Here is a 21,566-nt window from a genome sequence, read left to right as displayed (position 1 = left end):
AAATTTAACTGGGGTGTTGTTTAACTTCTGTAATTTTCAAATGTCCAACTCATTTGTATCCACATCAAGGTCAGAAGCTCTCCTTACACGTCTTACACACACACCAACACACTCAAACTTATACACCTGCGTCAAACAAAATTCGAAAAGACAATGATGCTTTCTTTGGGGCCGAAGCATGCCATCACAAACCTCTCGTCTGGTGCTGGGCTGTGCCGAGGGTCTCTGACAGACAGCATGCCATTCACATGCTGAGGCTGAGAGGAGATGAAACGGAGGCAGATAAACTGGCTCTCAGCACTCTGATTGTGCTCTGATCTGCTGGGCTGAGAGCTGAGTGCTTGAGGAAGCAACGGGAGAGCTCACCTCCTCTGGAGTCTTTGGGGTCATGTGCTGGCAGCCTGCCAGGAGTCTGTCGGACAGGTGTGCCTGTGCACGCGCCATACACTCTCCCTTTTATGTGTGTGTGGGCATGTTTGTGTCAATTCTGCATGTCCTTTCCACTCTAATCATAACTATATCCTTTACCCAACAATCCTTGTGTAAAGCTTTACATTTTACAGAGATGCATATGTGTGACTTCTGAATTAACTCAGTGTATCTAAAATTCACCTGCATCAAATCTGATGTGTGTAAGTATGGATTTAGAACTCAATTAGCTCAAATTTAAATACAAATTTTATATAAAATAAGCAAATTTCTGCTACCTTCAATTCAGTAAAAAGCTAAGTGGAAAGGCTCCTATGTGTCATGCATTATGTGTCTGCTTCTATCTTCTGGAGAAAAAAAAAAACGTCAAAAATTTCATAGCAGTGTCAAGTATAGCCTATAGGTGGCCTTGGTGATCCCCTTATTGTTGAATGGTCTTTGTAACCCAATCAGAGGTTGTGCTAGAATTATTAGTATTTTTATCCGTCACTCTTATGGACTGAGTTGTAAAACTTCTGTCATGGTTTATTTTTATCCATCATATTTCTTTTAATTTTATATGTAACTTCATTCATGGGCATAGCATCCATTATACAGTATATAATATATAGTATATGGCATGTACACCGCTGTGCAAAAACAAGATTTTTAAACTTTACCGGTTACGTGCAGCTTAAAAAGGAAATGAAAATCTGTGTCACAATAATGTGTCACAGATGAGAAGCACACATCTCTGATGCTCTAATGCAGGTACTCCTCTAAAATAATTGATAATTCTGATCTAAATGTCTGCGCTTAGATTAAGTTCAGGTAATTGGCAGAAATGATACACTGCAAAAAGTGGTCAAAGATTAAAATATTTTTCTATCTGTCAGAATGACAGACAGCATTTGAAATTATCCGTCAATGTTTGAAAACAATCCAATGCTGTAACTTAATTTATAGATATCATCACAAGTTATAAATTTGGATATATATTTAGGCGCTATGAAAGACAATTATTTGTAAAGGTGTAGCTATTTTTTTTTTTTTTTAAACCATTTGCTCTGAGTATTCAGTTTTTGCAATAATACCACATGTAGAGCTCAATGTACAGTCAAACCTGACCATCGTTTTACAAATAGAAGACTTAGGGTGTGTTCACACTTGGCAGGTTTGGTTCGATTAAAACGAACTCTGGTGTGATTGCTCTGTTAGTGCGGTTCATTTGAACAAGTGTGAACACTGCCATCTGAACCATGGTGCGCACCAAACAAGCGGACCTAGACCGCCTGAATAGTTGGTCTCGGTCTGCTTCCAAACGAACTCTGGTGCGGTTCGATTGATATATGAACGCAACATGGACCAATACGTCTAAACAGACCAAAAACAGGAAGTAATTTGCCTAATACTGACCTCTAGCATACCTGATTCTTCTCATCATAGGAGCTATGTGGCCCATTATAGTTCAGTACAGGCATCGAAACCGCCGTCAGCCGTCCTTGCAGCATATCTTCGTTTGTGTGTGCAACAGAGGAATTCCTGGAGCTGTTTTGACTCCTTTACACATTTTATTAGCTCTTTGTTTGTTCTCAGCTGGTAAAAATACCACCATATATACACTACCGGTCAAAAGTTTTGAAACACTTACTCATTCTTTATTATAATTTTTTTTACATTTTAGAATAATAGTAAAGTCATCAAAACTATGGAATAACATAAATGGAACTATGGGAATTATGTTGTGACTAAACAAAATCCAGAATAAATCAAAACTGTGTTATATTTTAGCATCTTCAAAGTAGTCACCCTTTGCCTAGAATTTACAGACATGTACTCTTGACATTTTCTCAACCAACTTCTTGAGGTATCACCCTGGGATGCTTTTTAAACAGTATTGAAGGAGTTCCCATCTATATGCCGGGCACTTATTGGCTGCTTTTCTTTATTATTTGATCCAAGTCATCAATTTCAAAAACTGTTTTTTTATTATTTTTTTTATTATTATTACATTTTAGTTTTATAATGAAATAAATTAATATGGTGGCACAATTATATTTTTGTCTACAAAACTAATTTCAAACATTTAAGCATACGCCTTAAAAAAAAAAATGTTTTGTCTGGAAGGGTAAACACTTCTCAAAGTGGGGTCAGATGTTTAGTTCTGCAAGTGTGTGTATATGTGTGTGATGATGTGTGTGATGGTGTGTGGGTGAGTGTGAGTGTGTGTTCTGCACTGTGGCAGTGTTATAGTCCCATCAATTAATTTCTGTGTGTGTTTGTTATGCATTGTACCTCTGTGTTCTGGTCTCACCCACTGATTTCCCCATTGATTTCTATGGTCGGACAAATGTTGTAAAACCACCTAAACTTGATGGAATCTTTTCAGTATTTTTTTATTTTTTTTTGTGCATTTAGATGTAAAAAGAGAACAAGTCACAAAACCCAGACCACTCCGATGAAGGATGCCATTTTAACAGATTAGAAAGGGAATCAAATCGGATGCAAATGTCCAAACAGAACAGAAGGGTTAATATGCAGTGACAACTATAAGTAAACCGTTAAAGGTTGATTTCCCTGAAAAGTGGGATCAAAACATTGCAAATCAATGATAAGTTTAAGGCGGGACTATCTGTTTGTCCGACCAGTGGAGTTGAAAAATGTTTTAATTCAGAATTCTGTCTGGTGACACCAGTGGCGCAGAAATTACACACATCAGATTGTATGTGTGTACAGTGGGTAAGTAACCAGATTGAGTCTACCGCGGGGAGTAACGCCGCGTGAAAACTTTAAATTCTCACATGTGAGACACGTTCGCAAAATCACCGCCAGGAGGCGCAGATGGACACTTTTGTCACCATCGTTTAGAAGTGTGAAGAAAGTGAGAGTTATTATGATTAAATTGTTAAAACTATTATTTTTATTGTATTTTTTTTTTATTTTACATTTTGGTGTGTAGAAGGTGATCTAACAATGCAAAATTAATGGCAGCATTAAAGTTATAGCTTAGTTAGCTCATGGATTGATATACAGAAAAAAATGCTCGAATGTCAGCATTTTTCAATAAATTAAAACTGGTGCCTCATAGATATTAGCTATTTAATTATCTTCCTGAAAAACAAAATGAAAATACATTGTGAACAATCATAATTTCATTTGTTAGCCCTAATGAAAAAACAACAACAATGCATTTAACTAATGGCGTTAACCCATCTTATAAATGACCCATCATTCGGCAGTGTTAGACTAAAAGTGTTAGACCCGCTCATAAGCGTGATGAAATATGTATATACAGTATGTGTGTGTGTTTATTTTGTTATATTTAAATAGTATTCTATAAAGTTACAGCGGTTGGTGTGTTGTAGTTAAAAACTGAACTTTTTATAAATCATATGCAGACTGATAGCTTAGGGGCTATGCACTCGCATCATATGATACTGTATTTTCCTGCTAATCGTGGGTTCAAGACTTATCTTATTGTCTGTTAGGATACATGTAGAAAGTAAACTACATTCAGCAGATTCACAAAAAGACTTTTTGCGCTGTGGCTGCTACTGACACTGTATCCTGTAAGATCAGTGTTGGTCATTTGTTCATATTATACTGTATACATTTTGTACATGGTATTTAACTTCTATTTTTAACCACGATTGTGTTTTAAAGGTACAATTATTGGCAGTACAGTAACATAGGGTGGCAGCGTTCATTACTACATGATAAAGTTAATTATTCAAGTTAATTACATTATACAGTAGCATACAATAGCATAAGTGTAGTTCACATTATTGTATGGGTTCCCTCTACGTCATTCTCTGGTGTTACGTTTAACAGGGGCTGAGTTCTGAATAAACTTACTACATCATGTTGGTATCCTTGTACAGATGAAAAGAAGTGGTATAATTAGCTCAAACGGCAGAATGACGCAAAACAAAACATAAAACTTACCAGGCAGGAGATTCGATCTGGTTGAAAACAATACGATCAGCGCAAATGCACACAGCATTATCAGTTTGAGCTATTAGGCAGCAATAACAATTATGGGCATCTTTATGTTCAAATAAGGTTTCTTTATTCATTGTGAAATGGTGTACATTATCAAGCAATGTTAACACCATGTTAACTTGTGCTTCACGTTCACAATATGATGGTCTTGTCAGATTATGACATCGTATGAAATTCAAATGTCTTTTTCTTGTCGAAATGCTGCTCCCAAATATTACGCAACATTACAAAATCAATCAGTAATTTAATGAACAACAAACTGCCAGAATTAATAAAGCCTGTACTGAGTTTGTTTGTTATTAATGTAAATATATTTTTCCAATGTATGTTGCTAATGTAATCGATCACGTTCTTGCCTGGCAACAGTTGAGTCCCCACTGCACCTTTTTCAGCTCAAACAAAATATTTAAACACCTCCTCGAGTTAAGGTGTGAATCTTTGAAGCGCTGTGTTTAAAGCGTATGTCTGTTAAGAAAGTTTCTAGAAAAATCTCAATAAAAAGTGTTAAAAGGGTTCTAAAGTCCTAAATAATGCACTAAACCGATTGGAACACGAATTCAGTGCTTATGTCCTCTACAGATAAAATAACCATAGTATAACCATAGTACTTTGTAGTAAAATAATTTTAAGCACAAAATTAGACATGGTTACTATATTAACACCATATCACTGTAGTAACACCATTGTTAATATCGTCAAATCTATGTTTTCCGCCAAAAAGTCATAGTTACTAAAATATTACTATAGTACAACTACCTTTGTTTTATAAATTTATTTATTATAAATAGTAATAAAGAAAATATTAAGAGTGGAGTCAAGAAACAGAATACACCAAATACAGAACCGAACCTTGGTCATACAGACACTGGCACATTGACGTTACGCTCCACATCATTGGAGCAACACTCTCTTTGTTGTGTATTTCTATACTGGGGTTACATGTGAAATCAAATAATCATTCCGACAAATAATCAATATTATCATGCATTGGGGCAACATTGGTTAATAGCACATATTAACTACTATTAAAATACTCTACAGATAATGAACAACAAAGCTCGTAACCTACAGGTTTGAACTGCATAGCGTTTCTGGTTATCACATGTGTAGTGTAAAACTCTTATTGCATGTATTGAGACAAATATTATAGAAATAATGTGGTCACAATACTTGCTGGGGCAATTAAATGCTTAATTCATGTAATGGAAAATTGCAATTCTTTTTCAAATATTTTCAAATATTTCATTTATAAGTATTCTGCTCCCATAAATATTGATTCTGTTCACATTTTCTTTTGTTTTTATTGCCAGGAGTGCTTTTAGTGCTTCCTGCCTCCTCCTACACATGACACGTGACCTTATCAATGAGCTTACGTCATCCCTCTCATGAGCGCACATCACAGAGATGTACGGAAGCAAACATTTGTACTTAAAAAGTATATAAGTATTGTTTTGTTTCTCAAAATAATCAATCGTTTGTGTTCAGAAGAATTTTATTTGTCGACTGGTGTCATGTGGATTATTCTGATGCACCCTAAATATGCATTTTGGACCGTCAAAAAATGGAGTACATTCACTTGCATTGTTTAGAGGAGGAGGCCTGAAATGAAATCCTAAAAATCTTGAATTCTGTTTGGATGAAGAAAGAAACTCAGATACATCTTGGATGTTCTGAGGGTGAGTAAATTATCAGCAAATTTTCATTTTTGGGTGAACTATTCCTTTAACAGTTTTTTGAAGTCATAATTGATGGTCGCTCATAACGTTTGTGCATATGTATAAAAATACTCACAAATGATAATTTTCTCTAATGAAATGTGAATTAATAAATGCAAGCAAATAACTCTCCAGTGTGCAGATGTCCTCGTGAATGCTGAATTTTGCAGTAAAGTCTTTATCATGCATCTCCATTGCAACGTTTAGTCAGAAAATAAATGTTGTGGTGTTTTTTAGTTTGTTGTTCTTCTATTTTTTTAATTATTTTTTTATGCCGGTTTGCAAAACAAGCGAAAATGGTCCTTACCATCTCCAACTTAATTGTCTTACATTGGGAGAGATAGCTCTGAGGCATTCAGCTCTGGCCTGTTGAAATTCTATGGTTATAGTGCCACTTAGCGGTTTAAAGCTGCTAATGAGCTGCTAATGACTCATTTACGTGCTGATTGCGGCGGTAGAAAGCCTATTCTGAATGTATATCCACTTTATTTGTGTGTAGTGGTTTATATGCTTGCTATACCTGACCTGTGTTCAACCCAACCAGTGCATGTGAGTGTGTCCCACACTACACAGTGTCATATGTTCACACAGAGTCTGGGAGAAGCAAATATCATTAGGAGAATGGAGAGATCTCCAATCAAGCGGCCTTGAGAGATGGATCAGATAACGATTAGATGACAGCTGCTTGGCCCATCCGGCTCCACTTACAGTGTTTCACCTCCGAGAATGTGTCTGCCTCTGCCGGTCTGCAGACGTTCTGTGAGAGGTTTTTTTGTGCCGTTTCTCAGGACTGTCCCAGTTATGGCTCTGTCTACATGTGACAGACAGCATCGTTGTGATGGAGTTATGCAGCGCTGGGGTTCCACACGCTTGATTTAGCGCTGTGTTCTAAGGGTGCTTTCACACTTGGTTCAATTGCTTGGACCAAACCCGAGTTCATTTCCTCCCCCCTCTCCCTGCCCTCGCTGGTTTCTGTTCACATCATATTTTTTGGGTCCGAACCACAGTCCGATTACATCATCAACATGCGTACATGCTGCAGCTGTTTACCACTGTAACAACTTGAGAAGACGTCACTGTGTTAAGTGAAGTATTAAAGTTTGTCTCTTTGGATTTACCATGAAATCTTGCCATGCACAGAACAACATTTGTGTTTGTCTCCCATTGAATGTGCAATGATGTGATGAATATTAGCATTTCTCTGCCGCGAGCCAGCAGATGCGTTGCAATAGAGGTGAAGAATGTGAGCTGCTCTCTGAAGGCGGTGTATTTGGACACAAGCAGGTAGAAGAAATGCATTATACCATAATAATTGCGATTGGGAGCCAGCAAGATGCAAATTATATGTCATCAAAAGATTGTGTTCATATCAGTAGCGAACCATACTGGAGTTCACATGAACCGTACCCTAGACCACCTTTTCAAGTGGACCCTATGCTGTTCCAGCCCTGTCGTGACTGACTTCATATCCATCATACTTGGAGGATTAACTACTAAAAAGAAGAGACTTATCTGTAACCATGCAATTCATAATGTAACCTGAGGTCTCTACAGGCGCAGAGGATGACATGTCTAAAAAGAGATAAATGTGCCTGTGTATGTTTGCGCTGATTTTTGGATAACTTCTCTTAATCACAGTTTCCCCCTTTGTTCCCTGGCTGTATTATCTCTCATACATCATGCATGTGGCTGTTTTTGGATATTCTTGATTGCATGAGTTGGGTACATCCTTTTCAATGTTATGATTAGGCCCCATCTCTCGCTTATCACATCCAGGAGTCTCACCAGATGAAGAAGGAAGAAAGAGTGGCTTTAAATAAAGCCATGTGGATAATGGTTGATCTAGGGCATGTGGTCTCTCTCTTTGTGTAGTTGCCTGGTTAGATACAGTGTCCCCTACCAAAATCCCACCATGAATCATTGAATGAGAAATGGCAAAAAATGATCTTAGAGTAGTCAGAACCATGTCCAGATCAAACCTTCTGCAGACTTGTTCCTTTGTCTTTTGTTATGACTTTGGCCTTGGTCGTGGCTGGTTTCGATTAGAGCCAGGGAAAGGATGCTTCATTAGACAGACACACATATCTTCATCTCTATATCACCCAAACCATAGTATGACCACACATCCTAGGGCCGCTTTTGTGATATTCAAGCTTTCCTTTTAAAAACCAGTCCTTCGCCTCGCCTCTTTTGACAGTGAAACAGGACTTGGAAAGAGCGACTCCTTCCAACACGGTCTGCTTTTTTATGGGTCTACACCTCATGCTGTAAAATGTGGTTCCATTATTTGATTGGTGATCCTGGCGCTGAGAAGCCCAGAGGTTTTCAGATAATCAGAGACTGTAGAAGAGCTGGGCGTCTTAACCACATAGGGGTTTGAAGATATTATCTATTTCTGATTTATTAATAGAGGCATTAATAGAACACCATGCAAACCTTGACAATCATGGTGGACTGGTCATAGGGAGCATCAGGGCTTTTCATGGTGGGACATCCAACTTGTGGGCTGGCTGTAAAACCATATTTAGATCCAACATAAATATAAAGATTTTAAAAGGGATAAAAAGTTCTGACAGTGTCAGACTAGCCCATACCAACATGCAGTATCCTGGCATAGGTGACATAGACTGTTTTCTAGGGCGGCACAGGCACACCAACCGGACTTTTCCAAGAACTGGAATACTTTGCTGTACTTCCCTCATTCCCTCCATTCCACTTCCGCTGCTATTTCTTTTCCCACCAGTACATTACAGGTCAATTTAATCAAGTTAGTAATACCTTTTCAATATCTGTTTTATTGAAAAAATACATTTAATTATGCAGGATTTGTATGTTTGTCTCTATGATTGCATTGAGTTACATACCCCATTTAACCACCTCATTATTTTGTATTAGTAGAGATTTATTATTGTTCAATTTATTTGTGCTGCCTTTGCAATTTAAAAACATCTATTCTATACACATCAAAACACAGTGAAAATTAATACACAGTATATGAACTAAATAATACAGCTGTCAATGGTTTGTGTTAGATGGGCATTGGTCCAGGGCTGTTTTAGACATAAATGATGCAAGTTTTCATGTGAACATGCATGTCAATGTGAATGAGCTTCACATGAACACACAACAGACATCAAGATTTTGACTACAAAATGACTTAAATTATGTGTTCCATCTTATGCCTTCAGAAGACTTTGAATTTGATGCAGGAATTGCGTTGACTACTTTTATGAAGATTTTTTTTTTTTTTTTACCTTCAAAGGAGTCACTATCCACTGCTCCTTGTAAATATTCAATAAAACATCTCCTTTTGTGTTTTGCTTAAGAAAGAAAGTGATACGGGATTGGAATTCTTTTAAATTACCTGTATTAATAGATAAAGTTCCATAATTTTCTGCCCTTGCATAATGTTTACGATAGGATATGTCATTCATCTGTATCTCCTTTAGCAGGTGTAAGCATATATCATGCCAAAATACTCAGTGTCTTAAGACCTCTGTTGAGTGGTCATTTGTAAATGAGATATTAGGTCTATCAAGATGGGATGCATAACTTGTAAAGCCTGTTATCTCCCCTCTCATATTTCTTATCGGACCGCCATGGAAGGCGACTGGCAAGAGCGTTGGTTTGACTTTTTAAAACAATAACATTCTGCACGGCAGATGAATGTTATTAGTCTGAAAGATTAGCCTTGACAGGGGTGAATGAAAAGCAATGAGGTATTCTCACAGAGCTGTGCTCCCCCATACGGCAACGTAATGATAAAAACTGACTTCAGCTGCACGGATCACAGCCGCTGAACTCCACTTCGATACAGTCAGAGTTATTAAATCGAAAGAACTGGAGGATTGTGGCGTTCTGACATTACGTCATAGCGGCTGTCATGGGAAGCTCTGGCAGCATACTCCATGCTTTGGACCTGAGGCCTCTTCTCCCATTAGCAGTTGAAATAAACAATTTATTCAGTGTAAACACATGTCTATCATCGAATTTGATGAAACCCAGCAATTAAGATGTAGCTTTTTTCCTTTATAAGTTATATGTTTATGTTCAAAGGGGTAATACGATTACCACTGACATTATAGTGTGTCTGACTCTAGTAGTTGTCTTTTTTCTGTATATTTTCTTTGTCATCTGCAAGGAACAATGAGTGCGCCTAAAACCATAAAAAGCCCCTAAATGAATGAGGATTTGCTGAGACCTTAACATGAACCTTGCAGTAAAGAAAGGGAACATTAAATTTATAATGCTCTACATCATTTAAAGTGGATTGTGTGCGTGCAGTTTTAAAAGATAACTGCACTTTATCTTGTGATACCTTGTGTAGTTCAGATGAGTCATCTGATTAAGCGTTTCGTTTTGTCCGTTTTAGGGCAGTGGGGAGTCCGTTGGTCATGGACCCAAATAGCATCTGCAGGAAGACAAAACGTTTAGTGGGCAAGCAGGCTGAGCTATGCCAGACACAGCCGGAGATCGTCAACGAAGTTGCCAAAGGTGCAAAGTTGGGTGTGCGAGAATGCCAATACCAGTTTCGCTTTCGACGCTGGAACTGTACCAGCCAGAACAAGTACTTTGGCAAAATCCTCCAGCAAGGTGAGTATATGTTCTCACAGAGTGAAAGAATTCACCTCTGCCTAAACAAACTTAATCAATCTTTGTCTCGATTATGGGTCAGCAGTGTCTCTTTGAGGGCATGAACTCTGGCCCTGAGACCTAGAGACCTGAGCCCTCATTTCGACATATTTGATCCAAGTTCAAGAGAGAACAAGGACAGCTGTTGTATCTGAGACTGATTTTTTTTTTTTTTTTTTTACTTCAGTGCCTTTCTTCTGTGTTAAATTGCTCTCTAAAAATGCTCCCCAAATTGCCTTGCATAATCATTGATCTGCCACATTTTTCAGCCCTTTGAAGAGTAATAAACTAATGTAGCCTCTTCAGTTATTAGGCTGTTCAAAGTTCACCCCCTCCCACGATTGAAAAATCTCGTTCAGTAGAGGCTATTATTTTATCCCACAACAGTGTTGTTAGTGCTAAAATGGCTGTCATTATGTCATATTTTGCAAACATTTTTCTTCTAAAGATCTGACAAATTACCCAAAGAGTCATTGCATTAAAACGCCCAACATTCTTAATACAGTTTAACAATCAGCTTCCTATGGTATACACTGGAAAATAATTTTAGATGATTCAGTAGTGAATTGAAGTAAGCGTTGTTTGTTCGACAGGCTCTAAGGCTTACAGGTTAATTTTGAACACATAAAGAGAATTCTAGAGGTTGATGGGTACATTTTTTGTGCTGTATGTTTTTTCCTGCTTCTCTGTATTAAAAACTGGCTATGTTTGGAATAGCACCCTATACTGCTTTTACTATTGCTGCAGTTTATAGTATGTATACTGTGCACAGCAGTGGCATGTGGTGGTCTTTTGAAATGAGGTGGCAGAGTGCTTTCTCAGGGTTCTTTTTTTTTATTTTATTTTTTTTATCCAATGTAAATTCATATTTCATTTCCATTTGACATTAGGTTAAACCCAAACAGAAATTTTATATATCAAAAAATATGAAAAAACATAAATAATAATTACTCATATATAACGTTCATGTATTGTTTTCACTGATATATGTAAATAGCCACATACTTGCACATACTGTATACTGTATGCAGGAACATATATTTCAAAATACCACAAAATGGTTTTCACTGATATAACATATTTTCCCTAATCACAGTGAAATTTGAATATTGTATGTACATATATGCCCAAATATATGAACTACAGCATTTTATGTTCATGGCTATATATCAGATTTCTGTATGGGAAAGCATACAGAATGCCCTTTAAAAGTGCTGGAAGCGATGTTAGCTGTTACTTCCAGAAGACTTAGCCACTGAATTAGATGTGCTCCCTCTTTCTAAAGACACACATATACACATGGAGACTGTTATAATCAGAGTTGGAGCAGGAGAGCATCTAAATTTCACAAGTAAGAAAAAAAAATGCAATTAGATGTTAGGAAACCCAAACAATTACACTGACCTTGTGCAGTTACTAGGACGCTAGTTGTCAACAGCAATGGTAGCAAAATAGAGTTCTCACGTGCCACATGGATAACTCTCAAAATGACACTCTCAGCAATCTTTTGCCCATAGCCTATAGGGGCTGCCCTGTGATTGCGCAGAATGATTAACAGGCAGAAAGTGATTCAATGTCTTCTAACTAGCTAAACAAATAATCTGACTGTGGCCCACGGTCATTTTTATCCAGCTGTTTACAGAGCCAGCACTGCTACAGAGACAGGAGTGACATTTCATAGGATCTATTTCAGTGATATGATATCTGACATGTAAAGCCAGCGCCACACTTGCAGACTCCAAACAACTTAATTTTGTTCGAAGGTGTCACACATGCAGACGGTTTTGCTGAGATCGCTCTCTTCAGTTGGAGGTATGACACACTTGCTGATGCAAAATGGTGGAGTGGTGACAAATACCAACTCACCGCAACTCTCTCTCTCTCTGATTCGCAATCATGTGGAGCTTGCTGAAATAACAACAGGTGTACCATTTGAGCATAAACAATTGAAATAGAGTGATTTAGGGCATTTTCAGACCTGTAGTTTGCTTGAATTGTTCTGAAACAGGGGCTAAAATAGTTACAATGTTCCATATCTTCATTTAGAAGATTTAGGTTTGGGAGTGGTGCGCGCGTGCCGGTTCTTGTCGTGGGCAGTTCGCGCACAATCTCTGGTGGCCGACCTCTGGATGTTGTAGCGGGGGTGCAACACAATCGGGGGTTGCTACAGTTAAATAAGGAATTATTATTATCCCCTCTGCTTTTGCCGTAGAATATGTTTATCCCTATTCAGCTTTAAGTGAACAGACTTTTGTGGCTTAAACTTCTGATGTAATTTTAGTGTAGGAAAAACGCTTGGTGACAGAATCACTATGGATCACAATCAGCGTTTGTGATGATATGCAGCTGAGTGCGAAAACATTTAGATCAGCTTGACGTCTTGTCCTTTCTTCAGTAAAAAAAGAAGCTCTTTGGTCACTTGACAAGAACACAAGACCCTGGTGACAGAAGATTTTTTTCAAGTAAGCTGGATGTGTTTTTACAGTTTTAAAAGCCATTAACTCAGCAGGGAGTCCCAACGGTCAAGTGATTAATGACCTCCCACTGAGAGACGCTAATGCACACTTAGTCTCTCTCTGCCTGGCCGGCAATTATCTATGAAGCTCACACCTGAAAATCACTGGAAAAATCGGCTAGTGTGGCACAGACTTAAAAGGGATGTTTTATGTGTGTCATTAAAAAAAAAAAAAAAAAAAAAAAAATCATTTACAGCACCTTTAATTTACACTTTTAACAAGCATACAATACTATAATATTTTTGTATGTTCATATTAACAGACTATTTATTGAAACCAAGTTAAATCAAAGACTCATCAAGATTTATGCAATTTAATATTATATATTTTTTTAAATTGCTTAAAATAAATAAATAATATAATACAGTAACATGCATATTTTGTGTATCTGTTCGGCTATTGTTTTTAATAGTCACCTTATTTTCGGATCCTTAGTCCTTTGTTAACACTGCAGAAGTCATGATGACATGGTGGTGTGCCTTTAAGAACGAGTGCTCACTATAAACTGGTTAAATCACAGACAGTTTTATGTTTCACTAAATTTCATGTTCATTTTGACTGAAGTGATGTTGTCTATGTCTGTAAGTTGTTTACTCTGTAATTAGTCCATTCACTTTCACCATTCCTGGCAATCTGCGCAGTCCTGTATTGAACATGATAGGCGGCCTTTATCACATTGACAGAATAACAGAGTAATAACCCAGTCAAATCAAAGTGAAAACATTGCCTCTTCTCACATGACTTTTGGCCTGTATTTCAAAGCCTACAAAATTTTAATACCAATAAAAAAGTCAATATTTCTGAATCATTTTGAATTGTTTTTATGAATAAACATAATACATAAGATTTCATTAAAAGAGAATTGTACTGTTATAAAAACATTTGTAACAGATTTGTGAGAGTTTAGCAGAACTATGGCATCAGATTCCGAGGTTCTCGCTGGTTGCCAGGCTGAAGCCTTGCCTTCTAGCAGACGGATTTCCAGACCTTCGGCAACTTATATGGAATTGCTGGAGGTTATTACAGGTGCAGTGGAAAAATTGCACCTGGACTGGCCGGATTTTTTACTGGGCCAGCACGCAGCTACAACTTGTAGGCCGCTCCCTTTTTCCCTGGACCTCCATCGCAAGATTTCAATGTCCTGGGGTCAGCTTTATTTGGCCAGGATTACGAATCATCAGCCTCTGAGTTTTCTAATGTGTGTCAAGCTTCAGACCACGGATATACTTCGGTCCCGGCGGTGGAAGAGATGCTGGCTGCCCATCTCTCTCCTTCTTCGTTGACCACATGGGAATCGAGGCCTACTCTTCCCTCGAAGCTGTGCAGAGTTACATCATCCTTGCTGAGCAAAGCCTACCAGGCTTCGGGCCAGGCGGTTTCGGCTTTGCACACGCTGGTGGTTTTGCAAGCCTACCAGGCAAATTTTATGAGGGATTTAGATGAGGGAGCTGGACTGGATGCTGAGGCCGTCAAAGAACTGCACAGAGCTTCTGATTAGCGCTAAGGGCTACCAAACATATTGTTCGTTCTGTTGGTCGGAATATTGCAGGCCTTGTGGCAGTCGAACGCCATCTGTGGCCTACGCTCACAGATATTCATGACAAGGACAAGGCCTTTCTTATGAACACCCCTGTGTCACAATCCAGACTGTTCGGTGATGCAGTCCAGTCAGTGGTGGAAACATTCTGCGCTTTGAAACAGCACACTGTCCGATGCTTCCTCGTAGAGAGAGACAAAAGCCCACCGCAGCTCCGGTGCGTTCACATTCGGTGTATTCGCAGCATCCCACAAGAGAGCTGCATAAGGCTGTCGGACATGAGTTTTGCACCCCCTCAGAAGGACTGGGGTCCTTGTTCATTCCTGCCATCATGGGCACATCAATGTAGGCATTTGGATGTTGGACCAGCCCCTTTTAAATGGCCGGTGGGACACCAGAAGCGAGCCTGATGGACTTGCAGTGAAACGAAGGGTGAGCCCCCATTCGGTGAATGAAACCGGACCATACAAACGTATCCGTGTTGTTCCTGTTTTCCCTTCTAACAGTATCTGGTTGAGTCTGCCGTTGTTCACGCTTCGAACACCGGACAGCCAGAATATAGTTCTGTTTCCCCCTGCAGTTTGTGCTGGGGAGCAAACATTAAAAACTCACATTCCAAATTCAGCCTCTGTCTCCATGACCAAGGATCTCGAGACATGCATAGCAGAATTCAATGTTCCTCAAATACAAGTGTACACAAGACACACAGTGAACATAAGCACCACATGTTGTCCCCCCATAAAGAATGCTGGGGCCATTGTGGCGAACCAGTTTTCCCAAATAAACATTTCTCCTAATGTTCGTAAATTTTTCTCCATTCAAAATACCAGGGAAAAAGTTTATTCTGTAAGCGTACCTTCTGCAAAGGCTTATCAGGATGCTCATCTTTGAGTACATCATGCCTGAGTACAATAAAGGCAAAAACATTATCAAATTCCCTTCAACCAGCCTGAGTAGTAGAGGAGCGAAGGCTTCCCTCCGCTGTGCCATTGGTTCGGGGGCAGTCGCCAAAAGTAAGCCTAGCGCGGCATCTAGTGGATACAGGTCGCACTGCAGGCAAAGCCATGCATTAATCCCTCTGTCTGCCCGTCTGTCGGCTTGGCAGCTGACTTCGAATGATAAAGCATAGTTACGTAATTCAGTTCAGGCGAACTCTGCCGGTGTTCAACGGGGTCCTTCCGACAGACGTTTCTGTTTGAGATCCATGTTTTTGATTTGGGAAATTAATTCTTTCTTAGAAAAAGGGGCAATAGAGAAGATTACCCCATCTCAGAGAGAGTGCAGTTTTTACAGCCGTTATTTTCTGGTCCCGAAAAAAGACGGTGGCTTGCGTCCCAATCTGGATTGGAGACGTTTGATTCCAAACTAATGAAATGTCAATTCAGAATGCTGATGCAGAAGCAAATAATGTCACAGCTGGGGGACTGGTTTGTGACAATAGATTTGAAGGATGCTTATTTCCATATTCAGATTGTGCCGAAGCACAACGTATCAAATTTGCATCCTTCTGTTCGGACTTACACTGGCACAATGCACTTTCACAAAATGCATGGCTGCGGCTTTGACACCCTTGAGGCTTCAGGGCGTCCGCGTTTTGAATTATCTCGATGATTAGTTGGTGCTAGCCCACTCTGAGACTTTGGCTGCCCAACATCGAGATGTCACTCTCAGCCATCTGAGAAATCTAGGGCTGTGTGTAAACCTAGACAAGAGTGTCCTGTTGCCAAGGCAACAGACTCTGTTTCCAGGAGTGGAGCTAGATTTGAGGGCGATGCAGGCGTGTCTGTCTCCAGATCGCGTTCTGTCATTCCGCCAGTGTCTAGCGATGTTCAGAGTAAGACGTATTCTTCCTGCAAGAACATTTCACAGGCTTTTGGGTCTCATGATCGTGGCTTCCGCTGTCATTCCCCTGGGCATGTTGCATGCAAGACCTTTTCAGTGTTGGATGAACTCCACAAAGGGACTTCAACCACTGACGCAGGCGTCCCGTCACTACAAAGTGACGCGTGAGTGCTACCGAACTCTGTTACCATGGAAACGGACCTGCCTTCTGACGTTCTGTTGGGACAGGTGTGTCGCTGAAAAGTTATAATGACAGATGACTCCTCCATGGATTGGGGCACTGTACACGAGGGTTGTCTATGGGGTCTGGATGGGCCAACTGCAATATTGGCACATAAATTATCTGGAGATGTTCACGGTGCTGCTGGTGTTAAAAAATGTCCTTCTGGAGATTAAGGGCAGCCATGTCCTTATTCGGTCGGACAACAGGACGGTGGTGTCCTATATCAATCGCCAGGGAGGGGTGCGTTCTCATGCTATGCTAAGGCTGGCATGGTGCATTCTTCTGTGGGCACTGGACAATGTGCATTCTCTATGAGCCATGCAATGAGCTGGTTGAATTTGGGGGCGGATCTCCTGTCCAGACAGGGCTTGATGCCCGGAGAGTTGGCATTACATCCTCAGATTATGGGACAAATCTGGAGAAGGTTTGGCAGAGCAGAAGTGGTTCTGTTTGCTTCAACCGGGACGTCACACTGTCCCCTCTGGTTTTCCCTCTCGCCCCGGCATCGCTGGGCATCGATGCACTGGCGCATCAGTGGCCTACAACACATCTTTACGCATTTCCACCGATCAGTCTGCTGCACACTGTTCTGCAGAGAGTTCGGGAGGATCGGGTTCGGCTTCTGTTAGTGGCACCTTTTTGGCCATCTCAAGCATGGTCTCTCTCCTGGAGAAAGTGTCTTGGGAGATTCCAGTCAGAACAGACATATTGTCTCAGACTCGGGGCAGCATTTGGCACCTTGGAAGACTTGTGGAAGTTTTGGGTATGGCCCCTCAACAGGGAACTCTTTTGAATGATGGGTTATCCCCGCTGTGGTTGATATCATTCTGAATGCTAAAGCTCCATCAACTAGGAAGCTTTATATGTTAAAGTGCTGTATTTTTGCTTCTTGGTGTACAGTGCAAGGTGAAGATTCTGTTCACTACCCTGTCGGTACAGTGCTGGATTTTTTGCAAGAGTATTTTGGGGCCGGGTTTGCCCCGGCAATGCTTAAAGTCTATGTTGCCGCTATAGCAGCTGAGCATTAGCTTATCAATGGAGTCTCTATCGGTAGACAATCTCTTTCTCAAGTCTCTCATTTTATGCGGGGGGTGGGCATGCAGGCTTTGACCTAGAGTTGGGATACTCGAGTTTGGACTCATACTCAAGTCCGAGTCACAAGTGGTGATGGCGGCGTAGTGGACTAAAGCACTGAACTGGTAAGCAGAAAGTTGTTAGTTCAATCCCCACAGCCACCACCATTGTGTCCTTGAGCAAGGCACTTAACTCCAGGTTGCCCCAGGGGGATTGTCCCTGAAATAAGGGCATTGTAATTTGCTTTGGATAAAAGCATCTGCCAAATGCATAAATGTAAATATAATTTTAATGGACTTGGACTTGTCACGGACTTGGATGCATTTTTACTTGCACTTGACTAGGACTCACACCTCTGGGACTTGGGATTTTTTCCCGAGTCCAGCCGAATCCATGACATTTGTGATGCAATGAAAAAAATAAAAAAATAAAAACAAAACAGAAATTAATGAACACATCTCTGTCTGCATGTAGCTGTATTAGCCCCTGAAGTCATAGACGTAGCCAGAGTTGATTCACTGTGTTTAAGCAAACACATGCACACACACATATACACAGGCACACTCATCAGTCAATCAATATGCTTGAATGTTACTACAGAGACTACTGTATAACATTGACTACCAAGGTGGCGGGCACGACGAAAACATAAAAACGGGTAAGTATCCAAGCTAAACAAGGCAGTTTCACATGACACGGGACCTGACAACTGGTAAAACTGCATGTGGTGTTTATGCAGCCAAGACAGTGCTCGCATTGCGGTTTCATCGTAGTTAAAAACTTAAAATCAAGAACTTCATTGAGTCAAGTCACCCACATCATGTCTCTCACAGTTTACTAAAAACAGCATATCGAAATAGAAATATATATAAAAAAATTGGATATTAAGACTTTTTAGGCATAATGTATTTACACATGTAGGCTTCTGTAGTCTCTTGTGGTCCACGCAGTGTTGTCAGCTTGAACTGGTCCATAATAGCTTGATGAATGAACTGTGTAACTTTTTTAATAGTCGGGGAAAAAAGTGTTATTGCTAAAGCAGACAGCAACTCTTCACAGATAAACAGCACCTATTTATTACTGATTGACTATTAGCATTGATGAGCTGCTTAAAATACATTCTTTTACAGCATTTGTCCACCATTCACAACATTCAACCATGCACAATAAAATATTAGGATATGTTGGCTAGTGAAATGTTTTGTTTATAATTGAATTATAGATTATAAAATAAATGTATTATTCGATTACAGAGTTTGTGTATGAAGCTAAACTGATTAATTTAGTTGGTTATGACATTTTTATTTTAAATGTTTATTTTATTGTATTTTTATTTGTAAACCACCGGGAAACTTATGCACGTCTTTTTTTTAGCCTATATCTCTGACACTTTTGAAGGACAATTCTGTTAAATTTATGACTCAAACTTATTATTCTCCATGTTTAGAAGAGCTCAATGAAATTTTCTTTGGTTGGTTTTTAAAGATTTCAGAGTGATTGCAGACCAGCGCGGCTGCTGCTCAAGCAAATATTATTTTTTTTGTTTTTTTAATCTTCTGTGGCAGCTGCTGCAAGACGCACATGGATGCATCAGGGATTTAGGTACATGAGCAGAACTGCCCTGTATAGTGTGGTTTCCTGCAAATTAACTAGAAAATCACGTCCGTGACGACATGGCCCTAATATTATCAGTGGGCTTTTCCAGTGTTTTTGGATGTAGCATTTGCAGTCAAATCTTGAGACATAACTTCTCAGCGAGTGCTAATTACTACTGTGTTGACTCATTTGTATGTACTGTATTTTCCCAAATCAGTCGGCAGATAGAGAAAAAAGATTCAGAAAGAAATCTCAGTATAGACTATTATTTCTTTAGATAGGGATAATTTTAAATAAAACAAAATTAAATTGAATTGACAAATTGAAAATGAAGTAGAAATAAAAACTAAATTAAAATGAAACGTGATAACCTTGGTTGTAATGACTAACACAGCTTTCACTTTCTTTAGCCTATGTTTGAGTGGAGGGGAAAAAGCAACAAATAATTGAAATGTCAACAGAACGCAATAAAAAGTGTGTTGAATGACAGTATTGTCTTCATACACCTAATGCATATGCTTTCATTCTGAAACCACTTTGAAGTCTGTTCAGCAGGATACTAATCATAAAATGTATATATGAAATGCAACAGAGGTGTTTTTGTTACATTTATATTGATAAACTGTTTTTCTTAGTTGTGAAGTTTAAAATAAGCTTAAAATATTGATGTTGAGTTTACGGTTACAATTTTAATTCAGATTCATTAACAGATTCATTCGGACTCGGACACAGCCTGTTATGGACTCGGTCTTGAGTCCGACTCGGCCCCTTTTGGACTCTGACTCAACTCGGACTCGATTGTTTAAAGACTCTGACTTGACTCGAACTCGACTAAGGTGGACTCGAACCCAACACTACTTAGACCTTTTCGTCATATCCGCATTCCTTTATTGGATTTATCTGTTGTTTTGGAGGCTCTATTGGGTGGTCCATTTGAGCCCTTGGCAACAAATGCAGATAAGTTTCTGACTCTTAAAACAGCCCTGCTGGTGGCATTGGCGTAGTTCAAAAGTGATTTGCATACCCTGTCAGTTAATCCCTTTTGTATGGATTTTGCACTTGGGTGTTCAAGGGTGGCGTTAAGACCTCATTTGGGCTATTTGCCCAAGGTCGTTTCTACATCATTTCGCCCACAGACTATACATTTTCAAGCTTTTTATCCTCCCCCATTTGAGTCAGAGGAGCATCAAAGATTGCATATGCTTTGCCCAGTTCGGGCGCTGCAAGTTTATGTTGATGGTACTAGCCAGTGGCATAAATCAGAGCAGTTGTTTGTGTGCTTTGGTGGCCGCAGCAGGGGTGTTTCTGTGTCCATGTAAAGACTGTCTCATTGACTAGTTGATGCAATTTCAAGTGCTTAGGAAGCACGCGGTTTACCTTCGCCTTCAGGTATTCAAGCTCATTCTACAAGGAGCATGGCATCCTCATGCGCTTTGGCTAGAGGTGCGTCCTTGGAGGACATTTGTATGGTGGCAGGATGGTTCTCTCTGCATAAATTTGTTACATTTTATAATCTGGACGAGGGTTTGACTCCTGCTTCCCAGGTTCTCTCTGTTGGAACAGGAATAATTCCCTCTGTTTTATTCAGATGCTTTAGCTCAATTGTGTCCTGCTATATGCTTGTCACATGGGCGTAGATAGTTGGCAGCTACTGTCCCGCATGGCATGATTGTATATCGTTCCCAATACGACTACACAGCTAGAGTTCCTACAAAAGGGAACGTCTCGGTTTTGTGAAGCGTAACCCTGGTTCCCTGAGTGGGAACGAGATACTGCTAATGCTGGCCATACTCTCTAGTAGCTGTATAGGATCGTGCCTTCATACAGAAAATCTGACTCGATGGTGCGAAGTGAGCGCCTTTATGTCCCAATGCGACTACGCAGGATCGGTTACAGTAGTGCCTTGACCCAGATGGGAGTGAGCTTTAGGGGGGTGAGTGTAATGGTAGCCAGCTGGTATGTGCTGTGCGGTGTGTGTAAACCTCACTCCCCTGCCCTCAATAGGCGCACTAGCGACTGAC

The 21,566-nt window shown here is 39.8% G+C and overlaps 2 protein-coding genes across 2 annotated transcripts in view; one reads left to right on the top strand and one right to left on the bottom strand.

The window, feature by feature from the left end:
- The window catches only part of fev (FEV transcription factor, ETS family member), a 312,131-nt gene that overhangs the window by 82,344 nt on the left and 208,221 nt on the right, over nt 1-21,566 (bottom strand). The gene's annotated exons all lie outside the window — the stretch shown is intronic.
- Nucleotides 1-21,566, top strand: part of wnt6b (wingless-type MMTV integration site family, member 6b) — a 39,046-nt gene that overhangs the window by 896 nt on the left and 16,584 nt on the right. The window contains exon 2 of the mRNA XM_051710045.1: nt 10,498-10,718. Coding sequence (XP_051566005.1) covers nt 10,498-10,718 — 221 coding nt within the window. The remainder of the gene's footprint in view (nt 1-10,497; nt 10,719-21,566) is intronic.

The sequence above is a fragment of the Myxocyprinus asiaticus genome, chromosome 11 (genome assembly GCF_019703515.2).
Source record: "Myxocyprinus asiaticus isolate MX2 ecotype Aquarium Trade chromosome 11, UBuf_Myxa_2, whole genome shotgun sequence".
Lineage (NCBI taxonomy): Eukaryota > Metazoa > Chordata > Actinopteri > Cypriniformes > Catostomidae > Myxocyprinus > Myxocyprinus asiaticus.
The sequence above is the reverse complement of the archived record's forward strand: the minus strand, read 5'-3'. Positions and strand labels throughout refer to the sequence as shown.